Genomic DNA, 16,794 nt, shown 5'->3' on the forward strand with positions numbered 1-16,794 from the left:
CTCATATTCCTGTGCATCAGTCTCTGGCCTCTGCCTCTTGTCCCATTGTTTGGCAGCACCGAGCAGAGGCTGGCTCAATCCTCGACACCGTCCCTTGAGACACTTACAGACATTGGTGAGGTCCCCCTCAGTCATCTCGAGGCTGAATAGGCCCAGCTCCCTCATCCTTTGCTCTTAAGAGAGAGATGCTCCTGTCCCTTCATCATCTTTGTTACCCTCCGCTGGACCAGCTCCAGAGGCTCCATGTCTCTCTTGTGCTGAGGAGCTCAGAAGCAGACAGAGCGCTGCAGATACTAGAACGGTAAGGCTTAAGATTGATTTACATTATTATTTCCCTTGGATACTGAAAAGACAAGTCTCCAAACACTGTTTTGCATCGGCGACGCGGGCCTGCCACACCTTCTGTCCCCGCCCCTCGCCGCTGTGCTGCGCCCACACGCAGCCCCAGGCCGGCACAGCTACGCGGCTCCCGGCCTCAGGGGGAGCTGCAGGATGGAGCTGGGGCAGGCGGCTTCCCGGCTCCCTGCCGCAGCCATGGAGCCGAAGAGCCGCCGCCGTAACCTCTGTGGAACACTCTGGAACTGCCTCCCCATCCGCAGCTGTGTTCCTCCGCCACGGGGCGCGGAAAGAGTTCCTCTCCGGAGCTCCCCGCCGCCCCTCGCCGCGGCGCTCGGAAGTCCCGGTCCTGCGGCCCTCCGAGCGTCCCGGCGAAGGGCAGCCGCGGCTGGCGACCGCACAGCAGCAGCATGAAGCCGAGCACCCATTGCACGGCCGTCCTCGCCATGGCCGCCGCTAAAGGGCAACGGCGATACCTCCCATGCGCCATCCATCTGTAGTTCTCTGACCAAGACCGCTTTAAGGCGGAAGGATACAATGTGCCGTGAGGCGCCCTCCCCGCTCCGTGCCTATAAAAAGCAGCCGGCGCGGTGTATGCGCCTTTCGCCGGTCCCTCACGCCCGAGACGGTACGCACGGGAGAGAGGCGAGCTGGGCCTGATGCACCCACCACTCCCTCCCTGGTTCTTATAGCCTGAAAGTGCGCTGAAATAGGCCTGTGTTTGCCTTGTAGATGCCTGAGAAAGTACAACACGAGGAGGAAGATGCGGAGACCTTCGCCTTCCAGGCGGAGATCGCCCAGCTCATGTCGCTCATTATCAACACCTTCTATTCCAATAAGGAGATCTTCCTGCGGGAGCTCATCTCCAACGCCTCCGACGTGAGCCCGGGCGGGAGCGGGCTCCTTCCTGTGCCGGGGGCTCGGGGTGGGGCTGGTGTCCTTCCGGGGGTGCCCGGGGAGAGGCCGATTCCCGGCTCTCCGGGAAGGATTGTGCAGGGGAGGGGTGGAGGAGGCTGTCCAGTAGGGAGGCCGCGTCGAGCATCCTCTCTCCCCAGGCCCTGGATAAGATCCGCTATGAGAGCCTGACCGACCCCTCAAAGCTGGACAGTGGGAAAGACCTGAAAATTGACATCATCCCCAACCCTCGGGACCGCACGCTGACCCTGGTGGACACTGGCATTGGGATGACAAAAGCAGACCTCATCAACAACCTGGGCACCATTGCCAAATCTGGGACCAAAGCCTTCATGGAAGCCCTGCAGGTGGGGTGTCTTTGGCTGCATGGGTTCCCTGGGGTCTGGGTCACAGGCTGGCGCTGAATGTACAAATAATAATAATTAAATAATAAAAAGGCCTTGTTTGTCATGGGAGCTGTTGGCCCACCCAAGTGTACTTCCTCCACCAGGGAGGAGCTGAGGGTAGAGCTGGTTGCCTGTTGGCACTTGTATGTTTTTCTCAGTGTGCTTGACCCAGTTCTTTGCTGCTGTGAATCCGTCACAGATATTTTCTATCTCCGCACTGATCTCAGCAGGTGCTCTCTGCTTTCACAGGCTGGCGCAGACATCTCCATGATCGGGCAGTTTGGTGTGGGTTTCTATTCTGCCTATCTGGTGGCTGAGAAGGTGGTTGTCATTACCAAGCACAATGATGATGAGCAGTATGCTTGGGAGTCATCAGCTGGAGGCTCGTTCACTGTCCGAACTGACCATGGTGCGTATTGTAGAAAAAACCAAGCATGTTTTCCTGCCACAGCACCCCTTTTGCTGGTGCTCCCTAGGGCTGTGCTGCACTGTCAGTCACACTGGTTAATGCTGGGTCGCATGTAACATTTAGGCTTGAGGTGCTGGTCACCCTTGCTGTCTGCTCTGAAATACTAATGTTCCACTTCCCATGCTGCAGGTGAGCCCATTGGACGTGGCACCAAAGTGATCCTGTACTTGAAGGAGGACCAGACTGAGTACTTGGAGGAGCGTCGTGTGAAAGAGGTGGTGAAGAAGCACTCCCAGTTCATCGGCTATCCCATCACGCTCTATGTACGTAAGGAAGGAACTGTGGGGACCAGCTGGAAAGCTGGAGGCAGGGGTGGGTGGTGTTAGAAACAGGAGCACAGAAGAGACCCAGTGTATGATCCCTTCTGTAGTTCCTGGATGCTGGGTACTGAGCAGTGGTATTCTCAGCTTCCGTGGCCAACGGTGATTTGAGGCTGGGGGCTTACTGGAAGCGAAGGAGGTGGGTATCCAGCCACACTAAATTCTTTGGTCTCTGCAGCTGAAGATCATGTTAAATCAGCCATGGAAAAAGGAGGGTTTCCTGCCACTTGTTCTTCTCAGACACAGCTTTTGGTTGCATGATGTGGGACTTTTGAGGACTGGTTCCAAGAGCTTTGATTTGTTTGGTCTTGGAGGACACTATTTTTCTCATCTGGAGCAAAAGGATTCATGGTTACTTGGGGCTAAACCTGACTATTGCTTGTTTCTTTTGCCTCAGCTGGAAAAAGAACGTGAGAAAGAGATCAGTGATGATGAAGCAGAGGAGGAGAAGGATGAGAAGGAGGAAGAGTCAGTGTCCAAAGATGAAGAGAAACCCAAAATCGAGGATGTGGGCTCTGATGAGGAGGAGGAGGGAGACAAAGGCAAGAAGAAAAAGACCAAGAAAATCAAGGAGAAATATATCGACCACGAGGAGCTGAACAAGACTAAACCAATTTGGACCCGCAACCCTGACGACATCACCCAGGAAGAGTATGGCGAGTTCTACAAGAGCCTCACCAATGACTGGGAGGACCACTTGGCTGTCAAGGTGGGTGCTGGGCTACCCTGCCTTCCAGAGAGAGGCAGAGGGCCTCTCCAGCCCTTATCCAGAGTCACCACATGGTTGTGCTTCTGTGGGACTGAGCACTCTCAGGCCACTTGGTGATAGAGCAAACCTGCACTGTGACTCTCATGCAATCGAAGGATTGGTAGTGCCAGTCTGTAAGCAAGACAGGAGGATGTGGGGTTTCACAGAACCACTGACTTCTCTGTCCAAGCCTGCTGTATGCCAGAGAACCTTGGCACATAGAGGATAGTGTGCCTGAGCAGGGGGAAGTACAAGCTGCTTGGATGCTAGAGATGACGCTGTGCCTCCTTGCCCACCCCAGTGCTGAGGCATGGCAGTTCAGCCTCCCTAGTGTGGGAGCTGGGGAAAGGAGAAGTGAAGCACCCCAGCAGCTGGTTTGTTTTTTGCTTGGGTCCACAGCACTTCTCTGTGGAAGGGCAGCTGGAGTTCAGGGCCCTGCTTTTCATCCCACGTCGTGCCCCTTTTGACCTCTTTGAGAACAAGAAGAAGAAGAACAACATTAAGCTGTATGTGAGGCGGGTCTTCATCATGGACAGCTGTGATGAGCTCATCCCTGAATACCTAAGTAAGAGCCCCCTTTCTCAGCCTCCCAGTGCAGAGCTGGGATCCCCACAGCCTGTGGTACCACTTCCAGTACAAAGGGACTGGGTGAGGTGCTAGCTGGTGTGTGTGCATAGCAGTTTTAGCTCTTTTCTTTCTGTGTTGAAGCTCAGAATCCTTAACCTGACACCTGTTTTCATTCCCTCTACGCAGACTTCATCCGGGGTGTTGTGGACTCGGAGGACCTTCCTCTGAACATTTCTCGTGAGATGCTCCAGCAGAGCAAGATCCTCAAAGTGATCCGCAAAAACATTGTGAAGAAATGCTTGGAGCTCTTTTCCGAGCTGGCAGAAGACAAAGAGAATTACAAGAAATTTTACGAGGCCTTTTCCAAGAATCTGAAGGTGAGTTGGGCCCTGTACAACTGGTGGAGGGAAAGGCCCATGACCCATCTGCCTGAGGAGCAATCTTGTTCCTGTGCTGTGCCTCCTGCATGGATGTTGGGATAAAGGGAGTGGGTCTTGCCTTGGAGTGCCATTGTGGGCACCTGTCCCCTCTGGCTGCCCTAGGCCAAACACTCAGATGATCAGGAGCTGGGTAGATGGCTGTGCCTCAAGGGTGGCCAGATGCATCCAAATCCTATCCTGGAGACTTGATGCATGTCTTCCACCTGCAGTTGGGTATCCATGAGGACTCCACCAACCGAAAGCGCCTTTCGGAGCTGCTGCGGTACCACACGTCCCAGTCAGGCGATGAGGCGACTTCGCTCTCTGAGTACGTGTCTCGTATGAAGGAGAATCAGAAGAGTATCTACTACATTACAGGTGAGCCAGAGCTCCTCTGAGCCTAGCAAGGTAGAGGTGGTAAACCTGCATGTGAACCCTGATTTAAAACTCTGCTGAAATACAACTCATTCCTGGGGGCTGGGTCACCAGGCCTAGAACCCTGGCTGTTGCCAGTTTAATGTTAGGGTTCCCAAGTCAGTGCTGGTGGTTGTCCTGCTGTAACCAGCTCTCAGCTCTTGGTGATGTTTCATTTCTATCCTCCACAAACACAGGGGAGAGTAAGGAGCAGGTTGCTAACTCAGCCTTTGTGGAGCGTGTGCGGAAGCGTGGCTTTGAGGTGGTGTACATGACAGAGCCCATCGATGAGTATTGTGTGCAGCAGCTCAAGGAGTTTGATGGCAAGACCCTGGTATCAGTCACCAAAGAGGGGCTGGAGCTGCCTGAGGACGAGGAAGAGAAAAAAAAGATGGAGGAGAGCAAGGCCAAGTTTGAGAACCTCTGCAAACTTATGAAGGAAATTCTGGACAAGAAGGTGGAGAAGGTGAGATGGGCAGGGAGTTTCGCCCTGGGCTGGAGGGAGGAGGGCTGGGTCCTCCGTGCTGCAGGTGAGGGTCCCCGCTCAATGCATGCCTCTCATGTCCTGCAGAGGAGCCGCTAAAGGAGACTGGAGGTCCCAGCATGCACCATCTTGCTCTAAGCAGCCAGGCTGCAGGCGAGGGGCACTGACCCAAATACGTGCATTAATGGGAGAGGGTAAGTGTGGGAAACATGCACTGGGTGCTCTAAGTGCTAGCTGAGCTGTCCAAATTAGTCTGTGCAAATTAGTCAAAGCAGTCCTGGAGCATCTCTGCTTGCTTTGGGGTGTCCCCAGGTGAGCCAGGGGCAAAGACTTGGGCTGTAATGTGCTGTGGCTGGGGCTTATGGGGGGCCTTGCTCAGCTAACCCTTGGCTACATTGGCAGGTCACCATCTCCAACCGACTGGTCTCGTCTCCCTGCTGCATTGTCACCAGCACCTATGGCTGGACAGCCAACATGGAGCGCATCATGAAGGCTCAGGCACTGCGGGACAACTCTACCATGGGCTACATGATGGCCAAGAAGCACCTGGAGATCAACCCTGACCACCCCATTGTGGAAACCCTTCGCCAGAAGGCTGATGCTGACAAGAACGACAAAGCTGTTAAAGATCTGGTGGTGCTACTCTTCGAGACTGCACTGCTGTCCTCTGGTTTCTCCCTGGAAGATCCCCAGACCCACTCCAACCGCATCTACAGGATGATCAAACTTGGGCTTGGTGAGTATCCATGCAGCTTCTCTAGCCTGCAGCAGGCCTCAAAGCAGGTTAACTGGTCAGGCTAGTGTCTTGGGGCAGGAGGAGGCCAGTCAGGGAGCCATGCTGCTTTCATGTGCTGAAGTGGCAGGAGAAAGTGTAAATCTGGAACAAGGTACTTCAGGAGGGCTCAGGACTCTGTGTAGACTGCCCCACCCACTACATCACCAGGAGCCACCACCAGGATGTTCAGATGACAAGCTGAGGCTTTTTGTTCCTTCAGAGTAAATGTGAAAAGTCTGTCATGGGTGATGTGACCCATCTGGTTAAACAGCTTGTGCTTGTACACAGCCTTTTCCTCCAAATTCACTGTTCAGCTAAAATGTAAATCAGAAGGTGCTGTGGCTTGGCACAACTGAGTTAGTAACTCTGTGCTGCCTAGTCTCAGTAGGAGTAGGATCTTCTATTAGTCAAATTGCAGTAAGGGGACTGTGTGATAGTACAATTTTCTGTTCAGTGTATACTGAAACAGCAACCTGCAGTGTTGAAAGCTGATGAGCTCGAGTCTTGCAACTACTTTAGTTGTGACTTGACTAGATTTACTTCATTTTTCTTTAGAGAAATCAAACCACATTCTCCTGGCTTCAACTCCAGTTTTTGTGGTGCTGGGTGACAAACCTTTTGTAGTTAATCTCTACCTGGCTAAGAAGTGCACTCTAATGGTACAGGTAGTATCCATATGCTGGTGTAGATGTTACTGGGAAGATGCTGCTGATTCAGCATTAGTGCTGCGGTTGACAGTAACTTGTACCAAGTTTCATTTATTAGTTTTCAGCATGGAGGAAAGGAGACTGAGGGGTGACCTCGTTGCAGTGTACAGCTTCCTCATCAGGGGAAGCAGAGGGGCCTGCCTTGGTATCTTTTCTCTGATGACCAGTGACAGCACCTGAGGGAATGTCATGAAGCTTTGTCAGGAGGGGTTTAAGCTGGGTATCAGGAAAAGGTTTCTTACCCAGAGAGTGGTTGGCCAAGCTACAGACTCCCCAAGGAAGTGATCACAGCACCAGGCCTGCCAGCGTTTTAAGGAATGTCTGGACAACACTCTGAAGCACATGGTGTGATTCTTCGGGCTGTCTGTGTAGAGCCAGGAGCTGACTTCAGTGATCCTTGTGAGTCCCTTCCAAATCAGAATATTCTATGATTCTGTAAACTATTGGATGCTAATAGCCCCATTCCTCAGGCTAGGGGCAGGAGCCAGGTTTATTCTAGGAGAGGCTGTACATCTGGGATCAGGTGTCATTTGAAGGCCTTTTTTTCCTTTCCTCCCCTCTGCTAGGCATTGATGAAGATGAGATTACAGCAGAGGAGCCCAGTGCAGCTGTCCCTGAGGAAATGCCCCCTCTGGAGGGAGATGAAGATACATCCCGCATGGAAGAGGTAGACTAGAAGAGGAAGGTTCTTCCTTCACCTGCCAGACCTCTGCTCTATCATGTCTGCTTAGAAGATAGTCTGCTCCCACCAGCTGCTACTGACTTCTTGGTGGTGGCTATTCTTTTGGCACTGTTTGGTTGGGGTTGTTTTTGGCAGGGTGCAGGAGGGCATGATTCCCTGTTTGTTAGTTGTGATTCAGGTAGCCCGAGGCCTGTCTGTTCTGTGTCTTTCTGCTTGTGTAGGAACAGCTGATGGGGAGCAGAGGTGTGAGAAGGCATCAGGCTTCTCCTCCCTCCCCTCATGGAGTGTCCCATGTTACCAGTAGGCATCAAACACTGTCCTTATTCCATTGGGGTGGGAGAGCCCTTCCTCTGAACTGCTGCCTCCCTGAAACCCCAGGACATCATAATGTATTTTGGCTGGGTTTTGTTTGATTATTTTTCTGTTTTTTTGTTCTACTGGAATTAAAGAATTGATGATTTACATGGCAGGGTCCCTTGTGTTTCATGCCTAACTCTGAGAAAAACGTCTCAGCCTGTGCCTGAGGGCATTAGACTCTCTTGTGCTCTGACTGCTTTTCTGAGCCCTGCTTTAGGTGATCTTTATATGTTCCATGCCCTGGCAAGATGAAGAGGGTGGAAGGAACACCTGACCTGCTGTGCAGGTGGGGTCATCTCCAATGAGCAGAAGTTGTCCACCTGGAGTGCTGCATGCCCTCCAGCCTGGGAGCAAACTTCCAATCTGTGTGGGTCAGCTGGGTAAGCTGTGCTAGGGCCTGTACCTGTGCTGCTGCTGGCTGGTTTGATCTGAGCACCTCTGGGACAGGACAGTGGAAGAGCCATCTGCCTGTTTCTTTGCAGTGTGAAGCACTGGAGTAACAGCTCAGGACTGTAGTCAAGCTGCCCCTCTTCAGCTGTTGGGCCAAAGACTCAACTCCTTTCCTCCCACCTCCAGCCTGCCCTTTCTGGCCTTCTGCAGCCATTGGGTGTTGGGCCGTATCTGGCTTCTTTCCATCTGTGTCCTAGATGACAAGCCTGGGACATCACCTCTGATTGAGCTGGCCCTTGCACTGAGCTCACACTCTGAGGTCTGTCACCCCTGGCCACAGTGGCCCTTGGGGTTTGTCAGAGAAAAGTGACACCAGCATTAAGTTCTCTTGCTGCCCACATGCCGACTGCTGCAGGCACAAAATAGAATGGGCTTTAGCCAGCATCCATCTTCAACAGGGAGGCAGAGCCTGCTGGAATCCCTTGCTGCACACCAAGACACTGCCTGCTGCCAGTGTGGCAGCTGTGTGGGTGCAGCCTGCTAGGGCAGTGGTGGAGCTGAGCAAGCAAATTATTTAAAAGTAGGATTTCTCTCTGGATAGGAAGGTGTTGCCAAATACTGAATTGATAAAAGTTAAGTTAATGTTGTGGAATTTCTTTTTCCACTAATTTTTTGTATAAATCTACAGTTGAATTAGAAAGTATCTCTGTATCTCATTCCTAACCTGGCAATGTCAGTTTTTGTTGTTTGTTTTTAATCAAAGGAAATCACATTCCATTTTCAGTCAGCAGATGGTGGGTACAGACATTTGGGCAAATTTGTAGGGCAGGATGAAAAGCTGTGAGGTTGCACAGGCACCTCTAAAAGCTCAGAACTAGAAAAGGAGCACAGATAAAACTGCTGGAGAACCAAGTGCTCTGAAGCCTGGGCTGTGCTCAGCACCAGCTCTGGTACCCCTCCAGGCTCAGCTACTGTCCCTACTCTCCTCTGTTTCTTCTGTAATCCTCACCTGAGTGTCCCCTTTCCCTAGCTGTCTTAGGCCCCTGTCCTGTCTCTGACCCCAGACTTGCCCTCACCTACATTTTTTCACCAGAGCTCCCACATGTCCCAGCAGGATGGATCATCCACAGCTGAAGCCTCTCCTGTCTCTGGCTGCTGCAGTACACCCCCACAAAGTGTTACAGCACCATTGGCCCTGGCTGGCAGGTACTCAGCAGGCCTCTGTATCACCTCTAGGTAGCTACACCCACTGGGAATTGCTTAAGTTGCACTATGCAGGGAACCTAGAAGCCAAACCAGGCTCAGGCTAATGGCTCCTTCACCAGCCCACCAGCATAAGCAACATTCCAAACCTCGCACAGCTGTGCTCCCCAGCTCTGTGTGCAAGGATCTCCAGGCCTGGTTGATACCAGCCTTGGCAAATACAGAGAGGCACCTGTATTTGTAAAGACAACTTTGCTGCCCCAGAGAGTCTAGTGCTGCAGGAAGAGCTGGAAATCTCCTCCCCCTGCTTCCAGGGTACGTGGAAAAAAAGCCCCAACCAACCAAAAAAACTCCCACATTTACGTCTATGGCACTATATGCAGCATATTTTTAATTTAATAAAATAAAAAGAGAAAAAAAGTTGCCTTGCAAAAGTACCAAAACCTGCTGGTTTGTCAGTCAGGTTGTGTTGATGAGAAAAGGATTATCCAATAAAACCCAGGCTTCTGGGGAAGAACAGCTTTCAGTGCTCCATCCCCTGCTGTCTGTGGAGCAGGAACAAGGCACCGCAAGCGGGCTCTGCCCCATATCCCAACCCTCCAGGCACAGACTGGCCAGCCCCTGGGAAAACCAGGGCTAGTGCCTCCAGGTGGCAGGAAAATGAGGGGTTGTTTGTGCTTGTCTGAATGGCAGCTGCAAAGCCCAGAAACCATGGCACTGAAGGACCCCAAGGTGGTGCTGGGGCTTCTGGGCAGCGCAGCCTTTGGCCTGTACCATCAGCAGATGTAACCAAAAAGCAACCTTGAAGGACTTGGCAAGCCTTGGGAACTGTCCAGCTCAGGTACTGCATAAAAATCAGCCTGGGCTGAGTGCAGGGAGCAAAGAAAAGTGTCCTGGAGCAGGGGCAAAGAATTCATAAAACCAAACTGGGAGGTACTGGCTTCCATTGCAGTGCCCTCCCAGAGCAGATCCCAGGCCTGGGGTAGGACAGGCTGGGAGTCCTTCCCTTGGCTGTGCCTGTAGTACCCAGAGCCCCTCCTGGAATGGAGGAAGAGCACTCCGCACCCTTTGATGACCTTGCCTCTCTCAGAGGTGTTTCAAAAAGAAACCTAGTGTTTTACTTGCCCTTTCCTCCTGCCAAGCTCTGTAATACTAACAGAACTGGAGGAACATTAGCCAAAGGCAAGACAGTGCCAGGGAGGAGTTCCCTTGTTCATCACTGACTTTGGGGAGAAGCCACAAGACAGAGGTGGGGCAGGAGTACCAGCAGCCCCATGCTGGTGTGCCCCCAGGCCTGTGCCTTGGCTGTAAGTCTTTAACCTATTAAGGCAAATGGAAAGGTTTGGAGCTGCATCAGCCCAGAGCATTTCCTGGGCTTGTTCCAGCCCCTGTCCCAGGAAAAGCAGGTGGAAAACTGAGTCACTGGTCCTGCCTATCCATACCCCACTCTTCTCCTCAGCAGGTTCTCAGAAATCAAGCAAATACCCTCAAGTGGAGGCAGGACAGCGGGCATGGCTGAAATGCCATGGCCTCAGCTTCCTTAGACCTTTTGTACAGGGGTGTCCCCCGGCGGGAGCTTCTTGCTGCGCTTCTTCATGCGGCTGCGGGCGTAGACACGCAGAAAGAGGGCCACGAACACCACGGCCACGCCCAGCCCACCCACAACAGTGACCGTGTGCCCGTAGATGAGGCAGGAGAGGAGGATGGCAAAGGCCTGGCGCAGCGTCATGATGATGGTGAAGACGGCCGCCCCGAACTGGTTGATGGTGTAGAAGATGAAGAGCTGGCCGCAGGCAGAGCACACGGAGAGCAGCACGGCGTGGGCGGTGAACTCCGAGTGGCGAGCCATGAAGCGCAGCGACTCCAGCAAGGCACCCTGCTCCAGCAGCGAGCCCACGGTGAAAAGGCAGGAGAAGACGTTGACACCAAACATCATCTGCACAGGAGACATCTTGTAGGTGAAGAGAGCGTCCTGCCAGTTGGAGGTGAAGCTGTCAAAGATGATGTAGCCAGCCAGGAGCACTATGCCAGAGAAAGTGGTGACAGTGGACACCGTCCTGTTAGGACCGCTGGAGAGCAGGAACATGCTGACCCCCACGGAGATGAGGGCTGCAGTCAGGTACTCCCAGTACTCGTAACTCTTGCGTGACACCAGTTTGCCCATCATCATCACTGGGATCACTTTGGAGGCCTTGGCCAGCACTTGGGTGGGGAAACTGATGTATTTGAGCGCCTCATACTGACACCAGCTGCTGAGGATGTTGGAGAGGGAGGCAAAGGAGTATTTGTACATAGGAGCCCCGTGGCGTGGCTGCTTGGTCAGGGCACAGTACAGACCAGCCACTGTGAAGGCCAGGATGCGGTTCATGAACACGAGGAACTGGGAGTCCTTGAACTTCTCACCAGGGTCTGTTTCAGTGGCACCGTATGTTCTCGTCATCACACGCTCCTGGAGGACACCCCATGTGAGGTAGGAAGCCTGCAAAGCAGCAGGAGCACAGGGAGAGTCAGGACCCACAGCAACAGGAAGAACAGTCCCCAGGAGATCCTTGCTTTCCCCAATGTTGTCTCATCCTCTGCATGGCAGTGCTTCCCTGAGACGCCGGGAGACGGGACCACCTCCCACTCCACCCGTCTGAGGGAACCCCTTGTCCCATGTGGTTACAACCAGGAACATCCTGTTCCAAACCACACCTGCTCAGTGTACAGGGGAGAAAAGCCCACAATGCAAACATCCTGGTGAAAGTGAGCAGTTATACTTTGAGCTACTTTAAGCCTGTGGAACCAGACTGACCGAATCAGGGAACATTACTGATACTGATTACTTTATAGCTGTGGTTTTGGTGCCAGCTCCCTGCGGCAGGTTCTGGCAGTTTTCCCAGTTGCCTCTGCACTGGTTTTCACTTCCAGCTCCCTAGGCCTGGTTTTTACATCCAAATCAATTCTAGTTTCAAAACCAGCACGAAAAATTGTCCACGAGGGATGATGACTGTCCTGGTTGTCATCACTACTTTCGTTGCAACAAAACCAAGCCCCTCATAGAAGTAACACAGACTTCCTCTCATCACACGTCTCCTAAGAAACTAAGACACAGAGAGATGGAAGAATTCAGTGGCTCACAGCAAGTCTGAATGGGCTGGGGGAGTAGGCCATACAGTGAGTCGTTTGCTGGCTGCAGGACACCTGGGTTTTTCTATCTCAGTGCCCACATTGCTATTTTTCATCCTCACAGACCAAAAACGTTGCCCTACCCAATGATGCCCAGGCTGTAGCTGAGACTTGGGGAATCTAAGATTTTAAATTCCTGTTTATCTGTAGCTGAATTAAGTATTTTCTCTCCAGTATTCAAATTCAATCTATCAAGGCAGAATGCATCAGCCCCAGACAGTAAGAGCCTGGGAGAAAAGAGAGTTCAAACTATCTGCTGATCTGATATCAGGGCCAGAACAAAAGCAGCCTTAATCTGCTGAATCACAGAATTTTCAGAGGTTCTAGAGGACTGATCAGACAGCATGGTCCAACCCAAATGACAAAAGCTAATTGGAGCTCCACAGCCCTTAGAGGTGGACTGTCCCAGCCTCCAACCCAGCCTTGATCAAGGACAGCATTGCATCCTTGGTCTTCAAGGAACTGACAGTCCCTAACCCACTGGCCACTTCCTCCTTCCAGAATGGGACAGCCAAACATGCACAGGACTCCTACCTGTAGACCAGCAGCACAGAAGAGCAGCTTGAAGACCTGTCGGGCCGTGGAGGACTCTGTGGGTTCTGCTCGGGGTGGCAGGGAGCCATCATCCTGATGTACAGACTTCACCTCAGAGCCAAACACACACGATTTGATGACAGGGAAGCAAATGCCTCGGCCTGAACAGGGTAAGAGAAGGTGGAGACACAATTAACCAAAGCCTGGGCCATGCTGCACCAGCTTGAGAGGTGAAGCCTCCCTCCTCACTAGCCTCCAGATCTGCTGGCATGGGGGCCTCAGAGAAATTTGTTTCAGGATAGCAGCTGGACAGCACTGGGACACAGCTCTGTGAACAGCTCAAGCCTGACAATGCAGGCTGGGGAAACAACCTGAGTGGGGTAGACAGAGGCGGGGCAGAGAGCTCCAAGGGATGCAGGATGTGGAAGGGAAGCTCCCGCTCCTACCTGTCTCCAAGTAGTTCCTTCTCTTGAAGTACTGGATGAGGAGGAAGCCCGGTACCACAATACTTGCATAGCCAGCAGCATTCACAAAGAAACGGAAGAGCCAGAAGTCCCCCCACGAGTCCTGCAGGGCAGGGGCGATCTCTTCACCTGTAGCCATCGTAGGGAGGGAAGCCAGCACGAGGGGAAGGCAAAATCTGCAGAGAGAGAAAGAGGCTATTGGTACATGGGCAGCCCCACTCCACATGCCTGTAATACCCACCATGCAGCCTGATCCTCATCACCTGTAATACGGCCACTCAGACCCACTGCAGCGACAACAGTGATGCTGGCAGCACACAGAGCTGAAAAGCACAGGCCAGACATACATGTTTGCTTCCATTAAAGGTGACTGTTCTGGAACATATGGGCTTAGAACCTTGGATTCCCAGGATTAGAGAGAAAACTGTTGTAACCGTCTGGTTTTGACTACATTCTTACTCCACATGCAAGGAACACCTCACACCTCACCTTTATAAGTTAAACTTTAGCACAGCTTTTGGGTGGAAAAGGAAAAGGTCAGTGAATGGAAAAATTGACTCCTACCTAGAAGCTCATGTTTCAAGCCTGTGGCAATGAGCAACCTTCCTCTGGAAGCAAACAATTCAGAGCTTTCCCCTCCAGCTACACCAGGTGAGTGGAGCAGAGGTACGGTTTGGGGCTGCCAGCCTCCCCCACCTCCCTGTGCAGCCCTGGAAGTGTGCCAAGGCATTCCTCACAGCTCAGAGGACATTACCAGGGATCACCCGCTTGGCAAAACACAAGGCTGGAAGGGAAGTTTCCTACCAGCTGTCTGGTTGGGATTTTACCATGATTATGCAATGAGGTATAGCTGATACTCTTCAGCTAGAGCTGTAGGAAGTGATCTTGCCAGCTTTAAAACAGCTTGAATAGTCCTTGAAGGAGTTCTTCCCTTCAGTGTCCTCTCTCTCAAAGAGGCAAACCTGCAATATTCCAGGGCACCAGGTATTCAACAGAATGAGCAACCAGGCAAGAACTTCCTACATCCACCTGCATCCTCCCCTCACAAAGCAAGCTGCAGCTTCCTGCATCAGGTAGAAGGTTTCCCTGCTACATCCCTGCCCCAGTTTCCTCAGTGGAAAAAGCCTCCCAGTTGCCTTGGGGCCAGGTGAGAGCACTCTGGGTTGGCTACATAAACACACACCAGAAAAGCTCCTGTGACTGAAAGGGACAGAGATGTTAATTCCACCCCCAGGAACAAATGAGTCAGAGGAATTTAAGCCCTGACTAGAAGTGTACCTAGGTGTATTGTATAGCTGTGACCTTTAGTAGCCCCCACATGAAACTCTGAGATTTACAAACTTAAGGGCTTTAAAGGCAAGAAAGTCCCTTGCCATTTCATAAGCAAGCACTCCCACCAAGTTCTTGTCCCCTTGGGAAAGACCTGAGGGACTTTTCTCATCCTCAGCTACTGTGGCAAAGCCCTGGGAGTTCAATAACCTGACCAAAGCTGAGGCTGTGCTTCACCCAGAAATCTCCCTTCTGTGACTTAAAGGACATAGAAATTCCCAGCCCAGAGAGAGGTGCAAATGGCTAGGGGTGGATTTCCTTGCCTGCTTCCTACTCCTCTGTCTCCCCGCTCCCCTAGAAAAGACCTGCTGCAGTGGCACCATCACAGGCTGTGCAGGTGCTGTGGGATGCCAAAACAGGGCTAAGTGCTCTCACCTGGGGCTGAAGCTGCACATGTGCTCCTGGGTTGGTCGTATTACGTAACCCTGGCTGACGGTGGGATGCAGAAACGCTGTTCACTTTTGCAGAAGTAAGACATAAATGACAGGGTCTGTTGCCACATTTGCAACTTGACGGGGACTGCAAGCTCCGTTCAGCACGACTGCGCCTGCTGTTAGCGTGCCAGCTCCTGCGGCGCTGCCATGGGAGGAGAACCAGCCCCGCTCTCCCACAGCCACCGTGAAGAGGAGGCCATGGAGGGACAATGGCTCTCTATGCCTGCGCTAGCAATTCCCAGGCCCCGAGAGCTGACTCAGTGCAGCAGGCCCTGCCCTCTCTGCCGAGGCTGGGAAGGAACAGGGACGCCAGTGTTACAGGTAGAAAGCGGGGGGGCTGAGCAGGCGGCATGCAGAGGCATGAAAGGAGCCTCAGTCTGCGAGGCAGCCCAGGAGCCGAGACAGCAGAGGCGGCCGAGCTCCCCTGGGCACTGCGAGGGCCGCGCTCAACGCGCCGCTTCAGAGCCGGACTGGCACCGGGCCCCCTGCCTGGGACGCGCAATTTGGGTCCCGGCTCTGAACAAGCAGCCCCGATACTCCTGAGCGCGCCTCCAGCGCCTGGACGGGCTGAGCTCAAACGCAAGCCTGGAGCCGACGAGTCCACAGTAACATCTCGGGATCTCGTGTCTGCTGCCTGTCCCTGTCCCTGCAGGCACCCGGGTCTCAGGGGGTGCCCGCCACTGTCCCCCCGGGGCCACGAGCAGAGAGAGGCACAGGGCCGCCGCTCCCCTCCGAAGCGGGGCTGCGGGCAGGGGACAGCCCTGCGCTTGCCGCTCCGGAGCTGCTCTGCCCGAGGCTCCGGCGGGAGAGGCGGCGCCCGGCCGGCTGCGGGGCGAGCGTGGTCCCGGCGCCGCCTCCCTGCCCGGCGGCCACGTTCGCAGCGAGCTTCGCCCGCCCTCGCCGAGCGGGGCAGCTGCCGCCCGCGGCCCGGCCCGCCCTCCGCCTTCGCCCGCCCTCCGGCTTCGCCCGCCCTGGGCTCGGTACCCACCTGCGGCCCGGCCCGGCCCGGTCCGGCCGGCTCCCCTCGCTCCGCTCCCGGCGCGGCGGCGGAACCCCCGCCCGGCGGGCGCGCTCGGCGCCCACAGCGCCCCTGCCGCTCCGGAGGGACCGCGGCGGCGGGGCGGGGCCGCGATCGCGGGATCGCGGAACCCATCGGCTCGGGAGAGACCTGGGAGCATCGAGCCAACCTCCGACCAAACACCCCCGCCTCAACCAGAACATGGCACTGAGCGCCACAGCCAGTGTTTCCTTAAACACCTCCAGGGAAGGTGACTCCACCACCTGCCTTGGCCTGTCTATTCCAATGTCTCCTGTAGAGAAAGCCCTCCTACCATTCAGCCTAAATCGCCCCTGGCACAGCTTGCAGTTATGTCCTCTTGTCATGTTGCTCGTTGCCTAGGAAAAGAGGCTGATCCCCACCCGGCTACACCCACCTTTCATGGAGGTGTAGAGAGTGACGCGGTCTCCCCTGAGCCTCTTCTCCAGGCTAAACATCCCCAGCCCCCTCAGCAGCTCATCACAGGGCTTTTGCTCCAAACCCTTCGCCAGCGCTGTTGCCCTTCTCCAGATGTGCTCCAGCACCCTCTTGAAGTGAGGAGCCCAGAACTGGACACAGGACACGATGGGAGGCCCCACAAGGGCAGAGGGAGGATGACTTCCCTAGTCCTGATGCCACACTAATCTAATTCAAGCT

The 16,794-nt window shown here is 53.9% G+C and overlaps 2 protein-coding genes across 2 annotated transcripts; one reads left to right on the forward strand and one right to left on the reverse strand.

Annotated features, from left to right (window-relative positions):
• The first annotated feature begins 890 nt into the window (after window positions 1-890).
• On the forward strand, window positions 891-7,686 carry HSP90AB1 (heat shock protein 90 alpha family class B member 1). Its single transcript, XM_056487660.1, has 12 exons — window positions 891-964; window positions 1,069-1,215; window positions 1,392-1,598; window positions 1,887-2,046; window positions 2,236-2,369; window positions 2,824-3,135; window positions 3,574-3,739; window positions 3,928-4,118; window positions 4,391-4,538; window positions 4,772-5,040; window positions 5,461-5,794; window positions 7,107-7,686. Exons 2-12 carry the CDS (start codon window positions 1,069-1,071, stop codon window positions 7,214-7,216), a joined length of 2,178 nt encoding a protein of 725 aa, XP_056343635.1. The 5' UTR covers window positions 891-964; the 3' UTR covers window positions 7,217-7,686.
• A 1,850-nt stretch (window positions 7,687-9,536) lies between these two features.
• Window positions 9,537-15,571, reverse strand: SLC35B2 (solute carrier family 35 member B2). Its single transcript, XM_056487668.1, has 4 exons — window positions 15,043-15,571; window positions 13,321-13,514; window positions 12,875-13,035; window positions 9,537-11,651 (listed from the first exon to the last, which is right to left on the reverse strand). The coding sequence occupies exons 1-4, from the start codon at window positions 15,060-15,062 to the stop codon at window positions 10,713-10,715; spliced, it is 1,314 nt and encodes a 437-aa protein (XP_056343643.1). The 5' UTR covers window positions 15,063-15,571; the 3' UTR covers window positions 9,537-10,712.
• Between the last annotated feature and the right edge of the window lie 1,223 nt (window positions 15,572-16,794).

Source organism: Oenanthe melanoleuca, chromosome 3 (genome assembly GCF_029582105.1).
Source record: "Oenanthe melanoleuca isolate GR-GAL-2019-014 chromosome 3, OMel1.0, whole genome shotgun sequence".
NCBI lineage: Eukaryota > Metazoa > Chordata > Aves > Passeriformes > Muscicapidae > Oenanthe > Oenanthe melanoleuca.

Bases quoted from the DNA above. Each gene is read 5' to 3' on its own strand.
- HSP90AB1 (XM_056487660.1), top strand. From the start codon at position 1,069: ATGCCTGAGAAAGTACAACACGAGGAGGAAGATGCGGAGACCTTCGCC. The intron at 4,119-4,390 runs GTGAGTTGGGCC...TTCCACCTGCAG, and splicing joins CCTTTTCCAAGAATCTGAAG to TTGGGTATCCATGAGGACTC. The intron at 4,539-4,771 runs GTGAGCCAGAGC...CCACAAACACAG, and splicing joins GAGTATCTACTACATTACAG to GGGAGAGTAAGGAGCAGGTT.
- SLC35B2 (XM_056487668.1), bottom strand. From the start codon at position 15,062: ATGTGCAGCTTCAGCCCCAG. The intron at 13,515-15,042 runs GTGAGAGCACTT...CTCTCTCTGCAG, and splicing joins ATGTGCAGCTTCAGCCCCAG to ATTTTGCCTTCCCCTCGTGC. The intron at 13,036-13,320 runs GTAGGAGCGGGA...TACCCTGTTCAG, and splicing joins AAGGAACTACTTGGAGACAG to GCCGAGGCATTTGCTTCCCT.